We start from the raw sequence: 25,876 nt of genomic DNA, 5'->3' as shown, positions 1-25,876 counted from the left end.
CCATTTTCTCTTCTACATTTGAGATTCTATTTTCTGTATGATCTAGTCTGCTTTTAATACTTTCAAGGGAGATTTTGACTTCTTGTATTATAGCCTTCATCTCTAACAGTTCCATCTGATTCTTTTGTAAAGTGTGAAATTCCTCTTTTAGATCTTGCATGGAACTGGTCAACTCCTTTCTCCTTCTCTTCAGCAGTTCCTTGTCTCTCTTCTCTTCCATCTCTGTAAGCTTTGCCATTATGAATGTTCTGAATTCTTTATCAGACATTTCCATTGAACTGTGTGTGGATGGAGAGGAGTTATCCTTTTCCCTTGGAGGAGAGGTATTTTCCTGCTTCCCCATATTTCTTGTGGTCCTGCAGCGATTTCTAGTCATCTGGTGGATGGTCGGTTTCTTCCCAAACTTGGAAGTTCAATCTGAGATTTGAGGAGTGTTTAGAAAAGGAAACAGAGAGGGAAACAACAGCAACAACAGCAAATAAATAAATAAAAATAAAAAGACAAGAAACAAAGAAAAAGAGGAAAAAAAGAAGAAAAAAACTTTTAAATAAAACTAAAAAAATTAATATTCAAAAAATTTCAATAAAACCCAAAAATTAGAAAACCACGCGGCATGCTTGCACGCTGCGCAAATTGGCTAGATCACAGGAGCCATGGAGCTGTCTCTTGAAGAAGGCCTGTTCTGTTCCCTTCCACCTCTTCTTGGTGGGTTGGGAAGGGGAGAGGGAATTATTAACAAGATAAAGGGCTAGGCGGGGCCAACAGGCCCAGAAAGATGCCTCACCTTAAATAAATTCTAAAAAGCAAAAATTAAAAATAAAATAGAGAGGAGACAGAGACAGAGGTAGAGAGAGACAAAGACAGAGACAGAGACAGGAGGCCTGAAAGAGGTCTTCCTACCACGCAAGTTTTGTATGCTGGAGGCCGAATTATCAGTGGGACCCCCTCATTTCTCCGCTTCCCCAAAAATGGCTAGATCGCAGGAGCCATGGAGCTGTCTCTTGAAGAAAGCCTGTTCTCCATTTTTTTCTTTTTTTGAGAGAGGTTTTTGCTATAGGGCACATGCGCTTGCCAGAAGGACAGAGAGAGACAGAGAGACAGAAAGCGAGAAATCACCCCCCTAGGGCGGATGGCCATGCTGCAATCCCTTCTCCATTCTCCTCTCAGGATCTTGAACACACAAGCACACACGCCCAGCATGAGTTAAGCCACCGGGTCCAGGACTTGAACCACGGTCAACTACGTGGGAGTACAGCGACATAGCCATTAAGCCAACCGCTGATCCCCACTTTCAGACTTATGTACAGGTAGAAAGAACTCTGTAGTGCATTTTCACAAACTGTTCTATGTCAATTTTTCAACAGTTATCAAGTCATAGACAATCTTGTTTCACTGTGCATTGTGTTTTTCCCATGTATCCAGATTACTGGTAGATTCAGGGATGAATATATCTTAAATTACTATCACTTTTCCATCCCTCTTCATTATGGCTGTAATATATGTCACCTGAATGCTTCCCTCAGTTATTTCTTTATAAAGGGTGAGAAGTACCAGAGTCCTTTTTCCTTCTAAATTAAGCCAAGCAGTGCTACTCTAATAATTGTTATATATGTGTGTGTGTGTCTATACATATATATTACCTTTCCATGCACGCACGCACACACACACACACACACACACACACATATAAAATTCATGATAAAGTGCATGTGCAAGTGAGAAAAACACCCATCCTCAGGGTTCAATCACATCTTGATCTCCTTCCTCTAGTCCTCCAGCCCACCAGGATCCTGGGCATGCATGTGTGCACGTAGCATGTTTTCAGGCCAACCAGACCAGGGATTCAAACCATGGTTGGCATGTGGCTTCTAGTTTCCCAGTCTGATATGCTACCACATATGCCCCGGGGACTAAGCCAGTTATCATATTTTTTAATACTGTTTCATACATTTTCAAGGCTTTGTTCATTTAGTCAGTCCGTCTATTCCAAAGCATTTCTGAAATGTCCGGGATCTTAGAATATAGAGCACTAAAGATTATTATATTTGATTCTTAGTTTAATCACTGACTTCCTGTGTAACCAGGGACAACTTTCCGAACCTTTCTGTGCCTCAGTGCCCTCTTGTCTTTAATCTGGGACTAATAATAGTACATACTTCATTGGGTTGTTGTAAAGCTTTAATGAATGAGTACAGCTTAAAAACAACTTAGAGCCTAGCACAAAGTGTTCAGTATATGCTAGTTGTCGCCTTCATTGTTGTCGTCATCATCATCATCATTTGTCCCTCTCCACACATTTCACAGAATGGAGAGCTGGGGCCTAGATGGGTAAAGCAGCCCCTTTCAGCACAGATATATTTCATGAGGAGAATGTGAACAGGAAACCATATCTCAGTTCTTATAGTAAATATCGTCGCATATAGTCTTGTCCTCAAGGAATAATGTTCTGTCAGATAAGAATGATTCCAAAGGAAAGGAAACACAGTTTATGAAAGCATGAACAAAGACACAAATATTGCTGCTGGAGAGTTGAGTCTTAGAAGTTGTATATTTACAGAACAAAGTAATATTGGTACTAGACTTCCTCTTGTAGAGGAGAAGGTGATATTCCAAAAATGCTTTTGTTTAGTAAAGAAGATGATTTCGGCTAATGAAGCCGGAGCACATTCTGTGCACAAACAGAAAAGAGAAGAATGTTCGAGTATGGGGTGAGACTGACAGAACTAGATTAGAAGATTAGATTTCTATGTGAAATTTGGAGAAAAGGCGAGAAATAAAAGGAAAGGGAAATGTTAGATTATTTGAACAACCAGAGAATGCGAAAAACAAAAGCGATAAATGGATTCTAGATTTTTTAAAACAGTCAAGCGGGATCTGACATTTCTAAAGTTTTTATTTATTCATTTATTTGGACCTGTGCTGAGCACTGCTCTGCTTACTTACAAAAATTACTTCAATTAATCCTCATAACAATCCTGTGAAATAGGTACTACTACTGATCTCATAATACAGCTAAGGAAACTGAGGCACAGAGTTTAAATACTTGCCCAAGGCTATTTGCTGGTTAATAAAGAGGAGACATGGAATTCACAACCAAGTAGCCTGTGTGCTGTTTTAGTCAAGGTAGTCAAAGCCTGGACCTATATACTTATGAAGTTTATTGTGTGTCGAAATGTTGCCTGTTTTTCAATTTTTCTATGCAAAGCAGCTCTGAATGAAACCCTTTAAAGAGGCTAGAATGATGGTGTCATCACTCACTGATATCTACACTTTTTTGCTGACCCTAGGTACTTAGCGTTGATTGTCAATCCCAGTTTGCAAACATGGGTCTTTATTATAAGCTTTGTCATAGTAATTATAGCTTTATTATAAGCTAAGTCATAATAGAGGATGATTTTATTTGTTTTGGTTGTAGTCCTAAGGATATACTCTCGTGGAACTTCAACATGAAATTATAAGGCTACTTTTGTTAGGTAACTTTATTAATTTGAGGTAATTCACTAAAGTTTTAGGTCTTAGGGAAAGTCATGACATTGTTCTGATTTTCTATGCAAAACTGCATCATGGCTTTCCCAATGGCCCCATGATATTTCTTGAGGGCTTCTATTCTAAGGTTGAGTATAGAGAAGGTAGTTCCTTCTCTATAGATTCTTCATGGGTATTTCCTTTCTTTGAGCTTTTTCTTATTAGCTTATAAGCTGCTATCATCTCTCCCAACTTAAAAAGAAAAAAAAGAAAAGTGAAAAGAAACTCCTCTTGACTACATCCCTTTTCAACTTATGGCCTGTATCTCTATTTCCATTTACAGCATAACTCTTAGGAAAAAAAAAAAAAAAAGTCTCCACATTTTCCACCTGATCTTGTGCAGCTCTCAACTCAAATCATACCTCCCTGTCTCTGCCTGTGAACAGCTGCACCTGATGCACAGGCACTTCGAACGGCCAAAACAGAATTGGCTCTTCCTGTCCAAGCCAGCTCCCTGACACTTTTTTCCCTCCCTGTAAACGGTGACTCCTTCCTTCTCACTGCCAGGCCAAGAGCTTTGGCTTCATCCTTGATGGTGCTTTCTTGTTCTCATACCCCACCATCCTTTCTCTCAACAAATCTTGTTGGTTTCACCCTCAACATCTATCCAAATTCAAACATTTCATCTCACTTTCTGTTACCTCCTGAATCACATCACAATCATCTTTTGTTTCCAGCTGTCTTTCTACTTCCTTTACTGGCTTTGCTAACCCCAGTGTCCACTGTCAGCACAGCAGTCAGAGCGATTTTTTTTTTAAGCTGTTAATCGGAAGACCAAGCAGGGGACCTAATGGTTGAGGTGCTGAACTTCCACATGGCCAACTACAGTTTGATACCTGGACCTGATGGCTGGCTTTCCCACTTTGCCTCCTTTTCCCACTGGTGAGCACACATGCCCTATAGCTAATTAAAAAATTGGGCCTGGCAGGTGGCATGGTGATTAAGGGCAGTGGACTCCCACATGGCCTACCACAATTTGAGTCCCAGACCTGTCTCTCTCACATTCTGCCTCTTTCTGGTCAAATAAAAATAAATAAATAAATAAACTTATATAAAAATAATTATTTAAAACAGTAATAATAATAATAAATAAAATTAAATATTTTTTTAAAGATGTCAGTTGAAATACATCTCCTCTGCAAAACTATATTCTTTAAGATTTTGCTGGGACCAGCGGTTGGCGTAATGGTTATGTTGCTGGACTCCCGTGTAGTTGACCGTGGTTCGAGTCCCAAACCCAGTGGCTTAAACTCATGCTGGGTGTGTGTGTGTGAATGCCCAGGATCTGCACATGAGAATGGAGGAAAAGGGATTGTGCCATTGCCATCCCCCCGGGGGCGGGGGCGATTGCCTGCTTTCTTTCTCTCTGTCTCTCTTATCTTTCTGGCAAGCACATGTGCCCTATAGTAAAAAAAAAAGAAGAAACTCCAAAAAAAAGATTTTGCTCATCCAACTTACAATAAGGATGAATCTTAAACACATGGTGTTGATTGAAAGAAACTAGAAACTAAATGGGGGAGCAGGCAGGATTGGAAAGGGACAATAGGAGGGTTTCCAGGGCCTGGTCTTCTATGTTTCTTTTCTTTTTCTTTTTTTTTGGAGAGGTTTTTGCTATAGGGTGCGTGCGCTCGCCAGACAGAGACAGACATAGAGACAGAAAGCGAGAAATCACCCCCCAGAGGGGATGGTCACGCCGCACTCACTTCTCCTCCATTCTCCTCTCGGGATCTTGGGCATGCACGCACACGCGCCCAGCGTGAGTTTTAAGCCACCGGGTCCGGGACGCGAACCGCAGTCGACTACGCGGGAGTCCAGCGACATAGTCATTACGCTAACTGCTGGTTCCCATGGTCTTCTATGTTTCTTGATCTGGGTGCTGGTTGCTCATGTGTGTTCAGTTTGTGAAAATTTAGCAAGCTATCCTCTGAGGATGTACCCATTTGCCTATGTATTTTATAGTTGAATTAAAAAGCTCTAGAAAACTGTCTTTTCAATGAAAAAATCATTTTCCTTTATTTAGAGTGAAATAATTTATCAGCCTTTATGACCCTTAGCATATAAGCTCCATGCAGGTAAAATCTCGTCTTTTTTCATTCACTCAACAAACATTTATTTTCCTTTCCTTGCCATTCCATTCCATTGCCAGAGGATTTGTATACTGGCCAGAGAGAGAGAGAAAGGGACACAGAGACAGATAGGAGAGGGACCAAGCATTCCTAACCGGAGCATGGTCACGCCACGATCCCTTTTCCTCCATTTCTCCATCCTTTCAGAATTCGGGGCACATGTACACACTTGTCCAGTATGTTTCTCAAGCTGCCACAGCCAGGATTCAAACCATAGTCAGCCATTTGAGATCTGGCTCATTTTACCACTAGGCCACAAGACTTAGCCAACAAATGATTATTGCGTATGAGACACTAATCTATATAAGCATTTGGAATACAACAGTGAGCATGGGAGACAAGTAGTCCTTAAGCTTTTGAGGGACTAAAATCAGAATAAATTATATAGCCTTTAACAAGGAGCCAGAGGCTGTGGAGAGACAGAAAACAGGAGAGGGATTCAGGGAGTGTGGAGTGGAGGCAGAGGAGACTCTAGAGTTTTTAAAAAGGAGGTTAGAAAAGGCCTTGCCTAGGTGCTATGTGGGCCAACTCTTGGAAGAAAGTGAGGGAAGGAGCCTTGTGTATGTCTGGGATAAGAACCTCCTGGGCAAAGGGAATAGGAAACAAAGGGTCTGAGGCAGAAGCAGGCCACTTGTGCCCTAGTTCACCAAGGAGACAGTGGGACAGGAGAGGAGGGAGTGACTGGCCAACTAGCTGGGAATAAAGGCATATCCAGGGCCAGATTGTGTAGGGGCTGATAGACCTCTATGGATAATTGTGAGGTTTATTCTGCATGAGATTGAGGTGTGGGAGTTTTGTGGGGTTTTATTCATTTTTAAAAAATTTTTCCCTAGCTGATTTCTGTTAAATTCCAGCTGTTCATAGTGACAAATGTTCATTTTCATTGCTTTAAATAGACTTCAATTTATTTTCCATTCTACTATTGATAGATAATTAGGTAATTTCCAGCTTGAAGCTTGTGATGAAGGTTGCTGTGAACATCCTAGTACATGTCTTTTGGTGCACCAGTGTTTGTAGGAGATAATTTTACAAGAAATTGAAGAAGCTATATCAGTTCTTTTTGTCCATATTACTTTTGTGGAATAATATGTTAATTCCAGTGAAAGTCAGGAAGTTAATTCATACTCAAGGTACACATTAGAGATAACTATTCAAGTGTATGTTAAAGCAGTAAAGTATGTAAGGTGGGGTATACAAAGATAGTTCAGATAGGCGCCCCTCAAAGACACTCGTGTCTAGTTGGACATAAGATATATTGGGTTGTCGGAAAAGTCATGCCATATTTTTCTGTTTTTCTGTGCAAAAAATACCATCATGACTTTTCTGATGATCCAGTACATACGGAATCACAACTAGGAAGGATATACATAAGAATACAGTAACCTAGGCAATTTGTCCTATAAGCATTCTGAAGTGGGTAAGATGATTTTAGAATCCAGTGATAGAAGATTTTATGTAGAAGCTGGGAATTCAGAGGCATGCATAGGATTTGGAAGAGCAGAGATGGACTGTAGACATTGTCTGAGCTAGAGAAATACCAGGACTACTATCAACAGTTTGTATTTTAGGAGGCTGTTGGTGGTCAATCTGCATGAGGGGAGAGTTTCAGATGAATTTTAAAGCCTTGCAGAGATTTGAATGGATGTATGTCTCAAGTAAATAGCCACATGCAAATCTGGGCATATTTATATATTCCATATTTTGCAGTCATTCTGATGTATTAATGCTACATTTACCATGACTAAACCTGAAAGATCACACGGTCTAAATGTCTTAAACATATATGTATTTTTAGACCGGCACAGAAAACTCATCCAATGTGACTGTAACAAGCCCTGAGGTGGAAAATAAGGCAGGCCAGACTCTGGAGAACAGCTCTCTAATGGCCGAGCTCCTGAGCGACGTACCCTTCACCTTGGCCCCACACGTGCTGGCAGTGCAGGGCACCATCAGTGACCTTCCCGACCACTTACTCTCCTACGATGTCAGCGAAAACTTGTCACGGTTTTGGTATGATTTCACTCTTGAAAATTCAGTGCTCTGTGATTCGTAATCTTTATGTCTGTTTGCACCTTAATAGCTTTAAAAAAAAGTTTACCTATTTTATTTAACCTGTTTGATGTTCTTTGCTATTTCACTGTTTAAAGGCCCTTAGCAAAGCAAGAATCATAAAGCAAAAAAAAAAAAAAGGCATTGTTAATTACGCTATTTTTTTCTTTAAATAACATACATTAGTATGAAAACAGAATTTTAAGTTCTAGTTCCTTTCCCCCGACACATAATAAATATAAAAATGAAGCCACTGGGTGTTATGAAAGGAGTAGCTTCTTTCAGCCAGTCTCTCAAAATACAACACCTCAAATTTATCTTAGAAGAACTGTGAAAAAGAACTGTGGCATTTTCCTTCGTTACCACAAAGCTGAAGTCTGAACTTAGAGTGTAGATTATCCTATTTGGTTTTGGCGGAAGCTTGAGTAAATGTTATTTATTCCCATTCTTCCACAGTGTTTCTGAATGAGTTTAGGAAAACCAATCGCCAGTTACCTTAGTTTCTTCAGTCTCAAATATCTTGATGTGGGAATTTAAACCTTTTCTTAACCAGCAAGGGTGGTTTCCAGATACAAGGACATCATCATGTCTCTGGGTGCTGTTTCTGGAGTAGCACATTTCAACTTTCTTAAACCTGTGGCAATCCTTTCTACCTTGAATGATACTTGTGTTTCCGCCTTTGTTCTATACCTTTTTGCTACTTCGGAGTGTGCTCTCTGACCAGCTCTCCAAAAAACTTCCCCTGGTTCTGCCTCAATTGGCATTAGCTCTCCTTACCACATATGTTCTCAGTTTATAAAGAGATTCACATTTCCTGTTCAACCTCTCTGCCTCCTACAGAAAAACATCTCGATCATACATATTAGTGCTGATAACAACCTTATTTAGAAATTTGTTGGCCACAATACAGATGGAAATGTTTTACTGCTAGAAAAACTGAAATCAACTCATTTCCTATTAGAGTGTAGAGGAAACACCTAGATAGGACTTTTAGTTCTTGAATATCTATTATTTATTCCAACTAAAACAGAGGAGAACTGTCATTGGTCAGTAACATGAAGGGAGATGTAAATTATGTTACAAAAATTTTCTATGCCATGGAAATTTTAAATATTTGCTTTGATTACTAAAAGTACATTAATTCTGTGCCAAATTTTATGTATATTTTTTCACAAAAGTAGAAAAACTAAACACTGCATAAAAGTACATGAATTATTCAAGTGTTAATGTGTTGTGCATGTTTGTTTAATAAATGTCACATGGTCATGATAAAAGTGGTATATTATTTAAAAGTTGAAAGAATATTTCTATGGATGAAATATGCTTCATTTACAAATAATATTAACGTATGTGGTTAATGATTAGATTAGATCTTTACACAATTTTCTTAAAACATCAGTCTAGGAAATATGACATTACTGATGCAAATGTGAACATTTTGTAGCAGTTTTTGTGAAAACTTACCCTTTCTAAATACCCATGTTAATGTACTCTTAAAACTAAATGTAAGCATAGTCAATTTATCTAATATATATGTTAAACTTGGTCTAAAATACTTGGACATTTCATTGATATTTATGTCTACCATGTTATATATGTGTAAGTACTTTCATTGTCTACGAAAATTGTAATATTTAAATAAATGTGAATTAAAATAAATATTTTAATTATTTTCAGATCCAGAAAAATGGTTTTCTTCGCATTATTCGTATCTGAATGTGAGTTGTTGATTCTTTAGAAGGCAAAGATTTAAGTATATAGTTTGCTCAATGCAATAAAAAATGTGCAATTTCTTCTTATATGTAAATTTTAAGGACTATTTACTGAAAATGCTAAGATTACTAGTTCTTGCTTAAATAGAACTAGAGGAACTTGAGAGAAATGACATGGACATCTCTAGGTCATAGATTCTCATCATCACAAAATTTAATAAAGACCATGTTAGTGACCTACTTTCAACAAAAATATTGTGAAGATGGTCATTATATTTTGTTATCCTGTATAGAAATCAGTGTTACTGGCACCAGCAGTTGGCATAATGGCTATGTTGCTGGACTGCTATGTAGTCGACCGCAGTTCTAGTCCTGGACCCAGTGACTTAAACTCACACCGGGCACATGTGTGTGCATGCCCAAGATCCATTTATCACTTTCTATCTCTCTGTCTCTCTGTCTTTCTGGTGAGTGCACGTGCTCTATAGCAAAAACCTCTCTAAATAAATAAATAAATAAGAAATCGATGTTACTATTTTAAAACTGAAAATAATATTAGAAGTAAGTCAGCCAATTCCATTTAACCCAAAAGAGAATTGAGGTTTATAAATGTTAAATTATTTAAATCACCTAGTTAGTGATAAATAAGTGTTTAATAGTGTTAATAATTATAATTAAACGAAGATATATGCTGTAGTGGAGAAGGGTTTTGGTGTGGAGTTTGTAATGGTTTCTTCACTTAAAATCTATGGGGATTTGAATCTGTTCTAATTACTGTTATCCAGGGTTGTTTTAACGTTATAAGTGGTGTATGTTAGGTGCCTGGTAGCTTAAAGCCTGACATGTCATTGGTGTTCTGAGAAAGGAACTATTACAGTTTTCATTACTAAACACACACACACACACACACTAGTCTGACAAAATGCAAATGTTAACTGAACTGCTTACAGAGTAATATGAGCAATATTAGGTTGTCGAGAAAGTCATGATGTATTTTTCTATGCAAAAATGTGTCATGACTTTCCCGATGACCCAATAGCTGCCTATATTAATCGAATATCCCTTCATCCCAGAATATTTGGTTATATTAAATACTTCACTACTGAAATTTTTTTTTCTTTTTTTTGGAGAGGTTTTTGCTATAGGGCGCGTGCGCTCGCCAGACAGACAGACAGAGACAGAGAGATAGAAAGCCAGAAATCACCCCCCAGGGGGGATGGCCACACCGCAATCCCTTCTCCTCCATTCTCCTCTCGGGATCTTGGGCACGCACGCACATGCACACGGCATGAGTTTAAGCCACCGGGTCCAGGATGCGAACCACGGTCGACTACGTGGGAGTCCAGCGACATAGCCATTACACTAACTGCTGGTCCCCACTACTGAAAATATTACTAAGATCCCTTAGTTGACTCTTTTGCCTTAGCTAAGAATTCCATAGTGAACACTTTTCCCTCCTTATTATCCAAGATCATGATCCTTTTCCGTAATAAAACTGTTGTACTGTAGGTATAGAAGGTGCAGATGATTTTACTGAATCTTATGTTTAGCTCTAAAATATATTCAGAAAGTTACGTTTTTCCCCCTGACTTTCTTTAAGGACATTTGCATTATTTCCTAAAAACAGAAGTAGAAGCAATTGTGACCAATTTATTATTCTGGTTAATTAAATTTTGATTAGTTGAACTTTAAAATTATACTATTAAATGCTAACAGAGGCACAAATCTTGTTAACAGTTATAGAAACCCACAATCTCTTTTTACGTAAACAGTAATTACTACCAACACTTCTTTTCCTGTTCTTACAGTAAAATAATACATTGAAAAACAGTATGAAAAAAATTTCTTCTAAATCCCATAGACTTCATTTCTTATCATTCTGAAGAACAAGTGAAGACTAGCAGGAAAATAATCTCATCCAGGTTCTAAAACAGTGATATGTCAGACCTTGCCCTTTTACCTTCCATAATAACAATTGGTCAATAGATGAACACTGCCCTCAATAAAAAAAAAGTTACTTTGAGAGACGACTGCACTGTCTCTTTAATTGTGTTATTAATAGCAATCAAATGAAATTAAGTGTTTTAAATAGTGGTTGAAGGATGTTCTGTCTTTTAAATCAATTGAAAAAAAAATGGACATTTTGTGCCCTGTTACAGAGGGCATGATTTAAATATTATTGGGAAATCTAAATTTCTCAGAATAGGTCTGACTCCATTCATACTACATTGGCTTGAAAGCTGAAGAATTCTTACATTTCAGGAAAATGACTGTTTATACCGGTACAGTTTGGCAGATAGGTGTGTGGAAAAAGAAAGAGATGTATTGACTAGTGCATAGGGACTCTGCTATGGTCAGTATAGCAATATGTTATTTTTTTATATTTAAATCGCCTTTTTCTTTTCCAGTATCTTTAGATTTACAGAAGAGTTATGAAGGTAGTAAAGAGTTCTCATACACCTCTCAACCAGTTTTCCCTCTTTTTGATATCTGACATTACCATGATACATTTGTCATATTAAGGAACTAACATTGATGCATAGTAATTAAGTAAATTATTGTGGCATTTACTACTAGGTCACCAGGAAAGTCATGACTTTTGTTTGTTTGTTGAAATCTATTCAGATTTCACGGGCTTCCTCTCATGTCTGTTTCTTCTTTCAGCATCCTACCCAGTATAACACATTCCATTTAATCATTCTGTCTCCTTAGGCTCCTCTTGGCTTTCACAGTTTCTCATACCTGTTTTTGATGACCTTAACAGTTTTGAGGAGTCCTGGTCCAGTACTTTGTAGAATGTCTCTCAAGTGAGGTTTATCTGATGTTTTCACGTTGTTTCACAGAGGTGTGAGGTTTTGGAGGAAGACCAGAAAGGTGATGCACCCTTTGGAGAGATCTTACCGTGTCAAAAGTCTGTGCAATTAACATGACTTATTACTGCTGATGCTTACCTTGATCACCTGGCCAAGATCACGTTTGCCAGGTTTCTCCACTGTTGTTATTCCTTCCAGTGTTTTTATACTCTGTGCATTGGAATTAAATCACATTGCATAATTCACACTCAGGGGGTAGGGAATTAAACTCAATCTCCCTGAAGGGTAAGTATCCTATAGATTATTGGGGATTTTTCTGCTGGGGAGATTTGTCTCTTGTACTTATTTATTGGTCAATTGCTTATTTATATTAGTTTGCACTCATGTATAGTCAGTCTTTTTCCCAAGCCCAAGCCTGTGGTAGCCAACAAACATATTTACATTTTTATAAAATCAATGAAAAAAATGTGAACATTTTATATGGAGCAGAAGAGTACAATTTGTTGTTGTATACTATACTATATTCTGTGGTTTCATTAGAATTTATCATATATATATGATGAATAAACACACACACTAGTCTGATGAAACACAGTGTGTGTATATATGCACACATACACAGGGATATTTCTCCTTAACTTGTGGTGACTATAACTGTGTGCACAACATGCACAACAGGCCGTCCCTGTAGGGCTGCGAGTGTTGCCTTGTGAGTGGAACCCCTTCAGTTACTTGGCCTTTTCTTATCTCATTACCAAGGTGGTTGCATCTTACACATAATGTCGTTCTCTCTCTCTTTTTTTTTGGAGAGGTTTTTTCTATAGGGTGCGTGCACTCAACAGACAGACAGAGAGAGACAGAGATAGAAAGCGAGAAATCCCCCCCAGGGGGAATGTCCACACCATAATCCCTTCTCCATTCTCCTCTCGGGATCTTGGTCATGCACGCACACGCGCCCAGCGTGAATTTAAGCCACTGAGTCCAGGATTTGAACCACAGTCGATTACATGGAAGTCCAGCAATGTAGACATTATGCCAACTGCTGGTCCCACATAATGTCATCCCCCATCTATAGCAAGTGGTGTGGTAGTAAGGTTACAGTGTGATTGTTTTCCTTTTTCTAAAGAATTATTTATTTTATTTATTATTGTTATTATTTTAAAATTTGCTATAGGGTACTTTCACTCACCAAATTGAGAGAGAGAATGAGAAAGCAAGCCTCCAGGCTCAGGACTCGAACTGCAGTGGCTATATGGGAGCCCAGTGCCTTAACCTGGGTATGGCAAAGATGAAGTCATAAGTCTTTAACGTTCTAAAAAAAAGATGGGTTTCATTTCAACTTGAAGTAGTTTTAAGAAACAGTAAAAGGAAACTCAATCTTCTTAGGGGGGTGGGTATGAGTACCCATCAGCTCTTAATTTTATTTCTAAAGAAAACTCACCATGTGTTAAAACAAAGTTGAACTCATCCCATTTCAGTTGGGAAACAAAAGTCAGGACAAAAAGTATTTTATTTTGTCCTTGGAAGAAACCTGAATATAGGTCTTTGTCAAGAATTTGCCTAGTCCTAATTTTCACCCTCACAAAGGAAATAAATTCCTTACAATCAAAGGTAATGTAAAGGATAATTGCATCCAGAACAACCTATCACTAAGCTAACTAAGGCTGAACCAACCCTGACAGGCAGCTTGTTAGTTACTATCCGGGCCAGAAAGGGAGTCAGACAATAGATCGTTTCAGAGGTCAGTTAAGGAGACAGACTCCAGCTTAGGACTGCTGCCACGGATGTGCAATCCAGTGTCTGACATCTGGGTTCTGCAGCTGCTAAGTCTGCCCGTTGCGTGGCTGCAGGTGTGGGCTATAACTCTGAGGTGCATGGGAGAAGAAACGAATGTCAATGTCGTGTGTATGTGTGTTTATGTGTATGGTTTTTCTTTTAATCTGTGTTCAAACATAATTTATTTTGATTTAAAATTAATATATTTCTACATAATAACTGGGAACATTTGGGGAGCTAGCAAAGAAGCTTTTGTTCAAAAACAAAGAAGACACAAAGCTGAGTTCTTGCACCTTAGGGTACAGTGTACACTAACACGCTATGTGTGCCAAGTCATTTGAATAGGCCTCTGGAGAGGGAAAAAAAAAGGTAGAGATTATAAAATAATAATAATAAAGATTTTAAGAAAAAGAGAGCAGTCAGTTGCTCTAAGATAAGCCTAAACACTCATTCTCGTCCTTAAGGTCTCCCCTGCCCCTCACCTTGGTCCCTGTTTTGAATCTTCAGGATAATTTTTTGTTTATTCACACGTATTTTTGAGCCTAGAAAAGACACTATATAGTCTTCTATCTCATACCATACCAGCTGTAGCCATCAATTAAACTCTGCCCCTTGCAGGAAACTTAGCTTTTGTTTGTGAGAAAAATCTGAAAGTTTCTACTTCAGGTGGGTCTTTGAGCTTCTGAATAATAAAGATAGAGGCAGCAGTAGAACAAATAAAGATAACTAAGAGACAGGAATGACTCTGGCATAACAGTAAAGAAATTTTAGTCAATAGGATTTTTAGAAAATGTATGTCTCTACTTCCATAATTACATATGTGTCTCTGAAAAGCCAGGATACATTCTGAGAAATGCGTCGTTAGGCGGTCTATCAATGTACAAACATCTTGGAGTGTACTTACACAAACCTAGATGGTATAGCTTACTACTTACTTAGGTCATACATAGATATAAACATATATGTATTTCCTTGGGACCACTATTGTATATGTGATCTGTTATTGACTGAAACACTGTTATACAGATATGACTATATATACGACTTCCTTGTTTTGCCTTGTCCTAACCTGACATTTGAATTTTATAGAAGCACAAGAAACCTCCATATCACATCTTAGCATTTAATTTCTTTTGAAGAGAAATACTTGAGCCCTTAAGACATTATCTCTCTTGCTATTAAAACCACTGTGCCTTGGGGCCAGCAACACCACCATGCATGTACCTTGAGTTATAAGAAGTGGCATGGTGGTTAAGGCTCTGACTCCTATATGGCCTGCTGCATTTCAAGTCCCAGACCGAACAACTTCCTTTCTTACTTTTCTTCTCTCTCTGGTGAGTGCATGTGCACTGTAGCAAATTGAAAAATAACAATAATAATAATAATAATAATAATAATAATAATAATAAATAAAATTAAATAAATAATCTTTAAACCCAATGTGCTCTACAATTTTTTTTTCTCATAGAATCCTCTCTGTATTCTACCAGCCAAGAGATTTTTCACAGGTTTTACTCTGTATTTTTTATTACAAAGACAATAGGTAAATTCAATATGTTTTTTTCAAAGTATAACCTCCGACTCCCATTTCACTTAAGAATTTATGCTCCTCAGTGGTGGTCTATTGGACTGGTGCTTAGCATGTAATAAATCTTCAATTGAGATTCGTTGAATGAATGAATGAACCCATGAAATAAATCTATAAATGAGATTTTTTTAAAGCAAAGGCATAGAATTTAAAAACTTTTGTGGTTTCTCCAGCCTCAGTAAGAGCTGTATTTACTCAGCTGAAAATAATTCTTAGTTTACTAAGCTTGTACAAATTGTCCCTTTTGTCTGTTTTGGGAATTCTCCATGTTTGTCAGGTTGTGTTTTCTCCTGCCCATAATGACTATGTATTTTCGCATGAAGAGTAAGACCTGATTCAAGACAATACAATATATTTTGGGGATGTGGATGAACTGATTTGAGTTTTAATCTACCTGCCAAGTTTTTCTTGTATGTTTTTGGCTGTGTTTGTGTATATTCCTGTCCCAGAATTTATTAATCCTATCTGACCTGTCATTAAAAAATGTTCTCCTTTTTTATATGCTGTCCTCTAAGCACCTTTGTGCATTTTAAATGAGCTTGTTTTAGACAAAGATTTGTTTTTCCAGGAGTAGTAGTGTACCTTTCTCTTACTTCTCTTAATTTGCTATCAGATGTCTCTCTTTACTCTTACTCTCAGCTTCTGTAATAGACCTTGGTAGCTGCCATTTATTTATATTTGCTTCACGTTCTTTCTCACATCCCTTCCTCTGCTCCATTTCTCTTTTAGGAATTAATTTCCTACTTTATGGGGTTCTGGTGAAACTACCTTACTTGTTCCTATTCTTATAACTCAAGGTACAGGATTACATAAATTCTAGGAGAAAGAAGCACCTTTTTTTTTGATGAGTTACTATTATCGGCATCCTTCTATAACCAATCTTCCCATGTTTCAAAGTCCTGGCCATATCATTTGAGGCCCTGGATTACACAAGCAAGAGATCTATGAATCTGTTGTTCTTTCTTGGAACCGTCATACTCAACTTATGATAAATCTTTGTTGGTTATACATTGTAAAGATCTGTCTATCAAATGTATGCTCCAGACCCATGCCTTCAGTTCACATCTTATGTCTCTTGACTGATCCCCTATATCCAGGTAAGCTTCAGTCTCATCCACCACTCTTCACATTTTCCTGTGTTCTCCTCTTTCAAGAGTCTTGATCTACAGTAATGTAATTGTTTACTTGTCTGCTTTGTAACTATGAGTGGATCCTAACACATACTTATATGCTTAACATGATACCAAATAGTAAAAGTTTGTTTGAATAGGTGAATGACTGAATCATCAGTAATTCAAGGAAATGTATGAGGTTCATATCCCATTTGCACTAGAAATTGCCCCTGAGTCTGTGTTGAAAGCCATTTGGCAACCATAGATGTCCATTCTAGAATATTCTATATTTTCTTAATACTCCTCAATATATCTGCTATCATAAATGATTTAGCTTATTACATTTTTTGAAAGTAGAATTTTATTTGTTGTTTAACTAGCTGTATTAGTACTAATAGAATAAAAATATGTTTATTATAACCATTTAGACATTATTGATTTAAATTTTTACAATGCAAGTTACTATAAACTCATGTATAGTAGCTTGGATATTTTTATTTTATTTAGTATCCATGTAGAAAGAACTTTTTTCTGACTTTTATTAAATCAGTGTTGATTAATGCTAATTAAGTTACATGAGTCTTTTTAAATCGTGGATTTTTGTAGATTTAAATAAGTGGAATCCCTGATGTTTTAATGGGATGTGGCATTTTGTTTTTATGTAATCTAACCTTTCTGGGGATTTGGAAATACTAACCCTTTTGGTGGTGGTCCACATTCTTGAAGGATAAGATCATTTTACTTTTGAGGAAAAACAAATAATTATCGGAAGAAGGAAGACCATCGTTTTCATTTTACGTGCAATCTCAACAGGTTCTAAAATATTCTTAAACTTGTTCATTCATTTAGTAACCAGCTTAACAAGTAAACTCCACTTTTTAACTTCTATAATGGATTATTGTGATTTTGTCAATAGCAGTCAATCGATTTCTAATCAATAGAGTTATCAGATTAATTATTGTAGTCATTAAAGTATCCCACTTGGGGCCAACTGGTGGCATGTTGACTGGATCCCACAGCCAACTGCACAGTTTGAGTCCTGGACCTGGCAACTTGAAAAACTTTGCTGAATGTGTACACATGTGCCCAAAATCTTGAAAAGAGAAATGGAGAAGGAATTGCAGCAGTGTGACTATCCCCATGGGATGGAGAGGGCTTTCTTATTTTCCTTTTCTTTCTCCCTGTCTTTCTCTGGCAAGCTCACATACTCTCTAGCAAATTAACAAAAAAAAAAAAAAAAAAAGGAGGGGGATGGCGGCAGGTGGTGTGGTGGTTTGAGTCCTGGACTCCCACATGTTTGACCACACTTCAAGTGCCAGATTAGCAGCTTGAAAATCACACCAGGTGCATATGCTAGTGTGCCTGAGATCCCAAGAGGAAAATGGAGAAAAAAGGATTGTGGTGTGGCCAACAACCCCTCCCCCATTTCTAACTTTCTCTCTGTCTCTGTCCAACAGATGCATTGCACTATAGCAGAAACCTAGTAAATAAAGAAATAAAAATAAAAGCATCCTGTTTGTATGGGTCCTTTCTCTTATCTAGATGCAGGGATGCAGCTATACATCATTTTCAACAAATGTAGAAAACAATAGTGCCCAATCTTTTAAAACTTGAATTTAGTCTAGAAACAGAAAAGGATAATTTGAAAAGGAAAACAAACAAACAAAATCCCTGGTATATTGGTTAACAAAATTCTTGTTTCTATTACCTAAATAACAATTTGCAAATACTTTATAACATCAGGGATTCATAAAATATTTTATTAGACAATACTTTCAGCCAAAAATTTTCCATAACTAAACTTAAGAAGTCCTTAATCTTTATTACCCTTCTATTTTTGAGGAAAACCTTATGGTAAATGAGTGTTGGGATAAGTAGTTTCTTTTTTTTTTCCTAACTGAAAAACTGTCTTCTGAAACTATTGCTACTCAAGGTAGGTTTACCATCCTAGTAATTTTAGGAGAATCTAAATTTTTGCCTTTGGCATTGTACAACCATCAGAGAGTGATTATAGGAGCTCTCCTTAAGCACAGCCATTGTCTTCTGGGTGTGGGTTATTTTCATTCAGGCTTTTCTAGTGTTTATAGAAATGTACTTAAGGCACTGTTCCTTTTTTCATGTGGTTTGTGAGAAGGGCTTCATTTCCCAGTGTAATCTATCACTGCTTTAGAGGTCTGAGACCACTGGGTTTACTGCCTTTGTTATGTTGAAGGACAGCAGATGGATAGCCTTCTGCCTAGGTGCGCTTTGTTATGCCTGTAAAGCATGAAGTGCCAGAAATGTACCGTGTGCTTAACAAAACAAAACAGAAAAGACGGGGTTTCTACCCTTAGCACTTTTCATTCCGGAGTATAAAATTGCAGGTAGCATTAACACTATCAGATTGGCCACCAAAGACAGTTTTAACCATCTTGAAATGCTAGGTAAGTGAGCCAGATTAAATGAAAACCATGTAAGGAGATGGCTTGGAGGACAACCAGTAGTTATTCAGACCACCCCAAGAAAATTTGTTGGAATTAGTTTATTATTGGGGAAAACAAAAATTGCCCTGCCTGCTGTTATCTGATACACAATAGAATATAACAGGAATGAGCAGAGGTGGTGGTGGTGGTGATGGTGGTGGAACAGATTGAAAGTTACAACACCTAGAAATGAAGCCATGTTTTCTTGTGACTAGCCTAGAAATAACGAGCTACTTGGTACCTGTCTCTGTTTTGACCCTACTCTCACAATTGAACCTTATTTCCCACAGGCCTAGTCGAGCCCACCTCTTTGCTACCTACTCAGCCTCTCCCCTCTCCTCTCTTTTGGCGCCATGTCATGCCTCTGTTAATAGTATTTCTCCCTCTTTGGGTCTCCTCTGCTAGGCACATTCTACCCACTGCTTTAGTGCACATCAGTTTCTAGATTCTCCATAAATGTTCTCTAGGAATGATGTTTGACCTAATAATCTAAGAATCCCTATGGCATTTGATTTTTCTCACTCTTTATCCCACTTTTTTTTAAATGATACTGCTTGGTTATTCTTAAATCTAAATAAATCATAAGATACTTAAAGGCAACTTGATAATTATTTTATATTATACAATATATTGCACACAACAGGTGCTCAATAAACACTTGACATCTAAACATTATCCCACTTGTTAGATCTTAAATGATTGACCATCCACACTAAGGTCTTCAGTGCCAACATTAGCTTTGTTACCATCATTGTCATCATAGAGTGATAAGCCTTTTTCTTTCCCATCTCCTATTTAAATGTGTTCTTCAGGATTTGCATCTGCCTCTACATTAATTCTCTCCCAAAAATAAATCTCCTGCCAACTAAAAAGTTGGCCTGCTATGTTTCTCTAATATAGATAGACATTTTCTCCCAATTCATTCCCTGTCCTTGTTACTTGAGATACAAATGTGTTTTTCTCATTTAAAAAATGGCATTTTTTCTGGTACCAGTCATTCATGACAGTCAGTATACAAGGCTTTATTTTGTACCCTTGTGAGTGAAACAGGTGCAGAGAATGACAGTCAACAATATATTTCAATGAATTTTAAAAGTACTTAGCAACATAAGGATTTCATGAGGCAGGTGCCTGTTCATTGATAACTTTGCAGAAATAACACAGTCCCAGCCTAGAAAAATGGTGTGCTTGCCAGAGAGAGAGAGAGAGGAAGAAAGTGAGAATTCACCACTCTCCTAGAAAGCATGGCCATGCTGGAATTTTTCCTTCTTCGTTCTCCTCTCGGGATTTTTGGGCATGTAAGCACGTGCCCCTGGTATGATTTTCAAACCACCAGGTCTGGAAATCAAGCTATGCAGTCAGCTATGTTGGGTTCAGCCATCTTAACCTCAACCTGCTGGCCCCAGAAATGTTTATTAAGTACCTCCTTTTTATTCTGTGTCATTTTCAGCAATTTAATCATGTATTTCAGCTTCAATTTTAAGCATAGTAGTTCTCCTACAGGAGGTGTTTAATAAATTCTTAGTGAATGGATGAATGGATAGATAACTGAAAATTATATCCATTATACCTCCAGATGGCCGCAGACCCACGAGAGTATTATTTTCTTCAAATTGCACAGTAGATACTGATGATACTTTTATGTCACTGTACCCACACACTACCTTGTTTGCTCTTAGGACAAAATACAGTGGACAAAGTATGTGAGGTGGGTTGGTATGTTTTGATAGCCGTAATAATTTTAACTTACATTGCTTATGTACCAAGCACTGTTCTAAATGCTATATATATATTTTTCAATTATATTTAAAGCCTTGTTATTGTCAAAAGGTATAACCAGCTTTTGTCCATCAACTGATGAATAAGCAAAATGAGGAATATACATACAATGGAATATTATTATGTCATAAAAAAGAATAAAGTTCCGCCATGTTACAATATGGATGGATTTTAAAATATCATACTAAATTCAATAGCCAGAAGCAAAAGAACAAACATTATATTAACTCTCATGAAATCTCCAGGATAGGCAAATTCAGAGAGATAGATTAGAAGTTATCAGGATATTGACTGGAGATGGGGGATGGCAATTATTGCTTAATGAGTATAGAGTCTCTGTTTAGAGTGTTGCAAAGTTTTAGAAATAGATACTGGTAGTATTTTCACAATATAGTGAATATAATTAATGTTCTGAGTAATATACTTACAATGGTTAAAATGACAAATTTTACATAAATATGTTACAACATTTTTTAAAAATAGTTAAGAAAATGAGCAATAAATGTTAGATTGCATGTAAACAAGTGGAATAGGTATGGAACTTTAAACCATAGACAAGTAAATGAGTTGCTGACAGTGAAATATATACTTCCAAGAAAAAAAAATAACCTAATAGAACTATTATCAAATGTGTACTGCATAGTATAATAGTCAATGTTGAAGGCAATGAATATGTCTGTATCCTTGATTTGATTATTATATACTACATGCATGCTTTGAAAAGCCATACTCTACCTGACAAAAATATACAATGAATATTTATAAACTAAAAACCATAATTTCAAAATAAAGAAAAAATATTGTAAAAATCAAGCATTGTCAGTGGGGAAAACGGATTCTTAGAGGGCAAAATTAGATGAAATATTAAATGGTTTGTGGCTCTCCAAAGCTCACCTCTATTCAACAAGTCTTCTATTAGTATGTAATTTCTCTCATAAGGGAGTTTTTTACTTTTTTTCTCTTTGAGATAGCAATAATGAAAATAAAAGCATGTTGAGAAACACTGCCATAGCCTAAAGAACTAGGTGGAGCAAGGACTTCATTTCAGAGAAGGTGAGAAATACAAAAATGAGTTGATGTGGGATTCTGGAATATGAATAGGTAGTGAAGTTTAAGAGTCCAGCTGGGTGTTCCTACAGGTATCTCTTTAGCTACTGTTCCAAGAACAGTCATCCCAATTAATTAACTTTTATTCTCTATTCACGAATGTAATAAATGTTTATATTTGTCTCTTGTCATTTAGTTTCATTGGCATATGCTTTTCCAGTAAGTGAGTTCCTCCTTCAACCTTTTTCTTATATTCATTACTCAAAGAGGCATGTTTTCACATTTTTTTAAAAAAATAAGACTGTCCAGAAATATACACACTCAGTATATTAATATGTCTTTGGACATTTGATTATGCATATTTTAGTATAGTAAGTAAATATAGTGAGGCAAGCAAGTTTAAGAGCTATAAAATTTAATAGACTTAGGTTCAACCCCTTGACTTTGGGCAAGTTAATCTCACTGAGCCTTGGTTTTCTAATCTTAATGGGGATAATGTTTACTTCATAGTGTTGAGATGAGGATTAAAGGAGATATATGTCAACTGCTATCCAGATATCCTAGCACTTAGTAAGTGGTCAATATATGGTACCTACTGGCTGTTGTGTCTCTAAATAATATTTAGTAAAGCAGTCTTGTTCTGACCTATAATAGAACTCATAGCATGAGAACAGACTGGCCCAAATCAAAGTGTTCTAAAAACTCTTTGAGTAGGAGCTCAGGAGAGTAGGCTAGGATTGACTTTATGTGTTCTGGACCAAACTGTGGTCCTTGCCAAACACTTCGATATCTAAAGTTCATATAGGAAAGAGGCAACGATGTGCTCTGTGTTCCTAATATTCCTTCCTAGAACTGATGGCATCTACTACTTTTGGCAAGTCACTTGAAATGCTCCTTTAACAAATTGGGAAGATAGTACCTACCTTTCTCAGATCAAGAGATGTGGAGATCAAATCAATTTATACCTATTTCATGCAAGGTGGAATTAGACAGTCCCTACCCACACAGAGTTTACATCTTGGCCTATTTGGTCAACTGGCTGTACGACTTTTCCTACTTATTTCAATTCCCTTCCTTAGTACTTAATACTTAGTAAACCCTTGAAAAGTAGCAATTATATTTGGTTGTTGTTGTTGTTGTTATTCTCTAAAATATACCAATTTAAAATGCACCTTACATGTATTGCTGATTGACCTTAGGAAAGTGGATGCCCATGGTTGCTGAGCTATCTGAAGAGGGTAGTTTAGATGAGGAACTAGCTGTACTCCCATGTACAGCATTCACTTGTCTATTGATTTTGGATAAGGAAGTGTTCACAGACTGCTTATTTTTTTAATGTGTCTAATAGAGATGAATACGAGACTACTTCTGAGAGCAAGTAGTGTTTTTATTTTTTAAATCTTTTATCTGAAAATGACTCTTTAGTTAGGATTTCTTTGAGTCACTGAAGCTGTAGCTAGAAATTGGCAAAGGAGCTCTACAATGCTTTCTGGACCCTATCTTTTAGACACTTTTTCTGTCTCTTAAAATATATGTGCAATATTAACATTAAGGGGATACAAGAAAATATTCCATAGCTTTATTTTGTATTTATGACTTCATCTGGCTGTGAAGCAAATAGCTCACGGAATATAGCAGTCCCTTTTATATTGATGCTTGTAGTTTAAAATCACTATAACAACTGGTAACAACTACTTTATTTGCTAGAAAGGCACATATTCTAGGCTAAATTTTGGCCTCGGGAACTGTTATTAATCCAAATACATGAATCGTCACAGGATAATTTTATAAAATGTTCATAGCTAAGCACTGGATTTTGTCTTCTCTGACACTGTTCCAAATTCCATAAAGAACTCCTTTTTGCTTAGATGTGGCTGTTATAAAACCTCCCAGCACTTGCTAGTTCCAACTATTTGACTTGGAAATCTTACTACCTCTTACCCAGCTTCTCCAAAACATAATTGAATGTGTATATTCTGAATTTGTATGTTCTGAAACATCATTTTCCTTTAAAGCAACCAAATTTACCTCATTCCCCTGCCCCCTGTAGAATTAACTTCATCATATATTACCATTTTTTTAAACTGTGGGAATGGAATTGTCTGGTGATAAAGAGCACAAAAATTATGAAATGGTAAGCTATGTTTCTAATAAACTCAGTTAAATCCCCCTTGTGCCCATTACTGCATATCCCAGTACTCATTTAATAGCTCACTAGTCATCCTCTATCCTTGGTAGAAATCATTAATTTTTGGTTTACTGACTTTTGCATGATTGTGTTCAAACATTTCTTTCTTGTTGGCATGTCTGGTTCTTTTTTTTATTTCCACCTCATCTTCTTTACTCTAAGGCAGGGTAAGTATGGAGTTGATGTATATAGGAGGAGAAAAATATTACAGAAAATACAAATTCCACCGAATTTAAGGTAGTTTCCTTTAGAACTAGGGTTGAAACACTGTCCAGATTTATCTATCTCTTTTTATTTCTTACCCTGGTAAGGAAGTCATACGTCTTTGATACTGCCTTTTGGGATCCAGTACAATAAATAGTGATGCTCAGTTGATGTCTCTAAGATATATATAAATAATAAATACTTCTGGGCTGGCCCTATAGCCTAGTGGTTAAGAGAGCCAGATTCTGCATGGTCAGCTGCAGTGCAAATCCAAGCCCTAGTGTCTTGGTAAACACAACAGATACATGTGCTTACGTGCCCAAAATCACAACAGGAAGAAAAAATAAAGGAAAAGGGATTGTGGCATGACTTTGCCACAATGATAGTGAGTACTTTCTCCCTCTCCCTCTCCCTCTCCCTCTCTCTCTCTCTCTCTCTCTCTCTCGCTCGCTCTCACTCTCTCTCTCTCTCTGGCAAATGGATGCACCCTCTTAAAGTGATTATTTTATTCTCATGTCATATGTTTTGATACAACCAGTGGTGGATGTCAGTGTCTAGGAGGCATCCTTCTGGTTAGGACACCTGTAGGTATGTATCAGCTGAGCCAAAGACCAATTATCTTCTTCTATAAAATAGAACTTTATTGGAGAATATAAATACAAATATGAGGGAATATTCTGTTTAATTAAAAGATACTATTGGGTTGTCAGAAAAGTCATGATGCATTTTTGCATAGAAAAAATATGTGGCTTTTCTGACAACCAGTAGAGAGCCAGGGCTAGGGAAATTCATGTGTCTAGGTGCAGTGAGGTGCCTCACTAAATTTAGCTACTCTCAGTCACTGTAATAAAACCAGAGATTTTTCTGGGCTTTAACAGATCCCAGCTTGAATATAGAGCCTCCTGGGCCTTGTCTAGTTTAAGCTCTTTGAGAACGGTTCTAGTGAGCCTTTGATTTCTTTTCTAGTAACAATGATCTTTGGCTACTGGTCTTCATTTTTAAAGGGAGAAGCCTATTTGCCATTTTAAGATTAACAATATGTTTGCTTTCCTCAAATTGTTATTCTCTAATCTAACCTAAAGTATACAGGAAGTAACAAAAAAAAAAAAAAAGATTCCACTAAACCTCATCAAAAAGGAATTTCACTACCACCACTTCTCAAATCCCTGCAACTTCCCTGTATCTGCTCTAGATTCAGTCTGACTTATAATTAAGATTCATCTCTTTCCTCAGAATCTAGTTAAAACAAACCAAAAAATGCTTGTACAACATTACATTATTAAAGTAAAAATATGAGGTTTTTCACTGTATGTTGTAGTGCTTATGGTGCATTTTCTCTACCAAAGTAATTTAACAACTTACTACTCTCTTGAACACAGCTCCTTCCTTGTTGGGATGTTAAAAATCTACCCCAGCAAGCCCTTCCAAAAAAAAAAAAAAAAAAAAAATGACAGCTTAAGTCCCCAAAATGTGGCCTGCTTAGAAAGTCACCTAA

General features: G+C 37.0%; 1 protein-coding gene across 1 annotated transcript in view; it reads left to right on the top strand.

Annotated features, from left to right (window-relative positions):
• UMAD1 (UBAP1-MVB12-associated (UMA) domain containing 1) overlaps positions 1–8,335 on the top strand; it is a 251,832-nt gene extending 243,497 nt beyond the window's left edge. Inside the window, exon 4 of the mRNA XM_014585059.2 lies at positions 7,447–8,335. Coding sequence (XP_014440545.1) covers positions 7,447–7,704 — 258 coding nt within the window. The 3' untranslated portion in view covers positions 7,705–8,335. The remainder of the gene's footprint in view (positions 1–7,446) is intronic.
• The last annotated feature ends 17,541 nt before the right edge of the window (positions 8,336–25,876 follow it).

The sequence above is a fragment of the Tupaia chinensis genome, unplaced genomic scaffold, assembly GCF_000334495.1.
Source record: "Tupaia chinensis unplaced genomic scaffold, TupChi_1.0 Scaffold148792_1, whole genome shotgun sequence".
NCBI classification, from domain to species: Eukaryota; Metazoa; Chordata; class Mammalia; order Scandentia; family Tupaiidae; genus Tupaia; species Tupaia belangeri.
The sequence above is the reverse complement of the archived record's forward strand: the minus strand, read 5'-3'. Positions and strand labels throughout refer to the sequence as shown.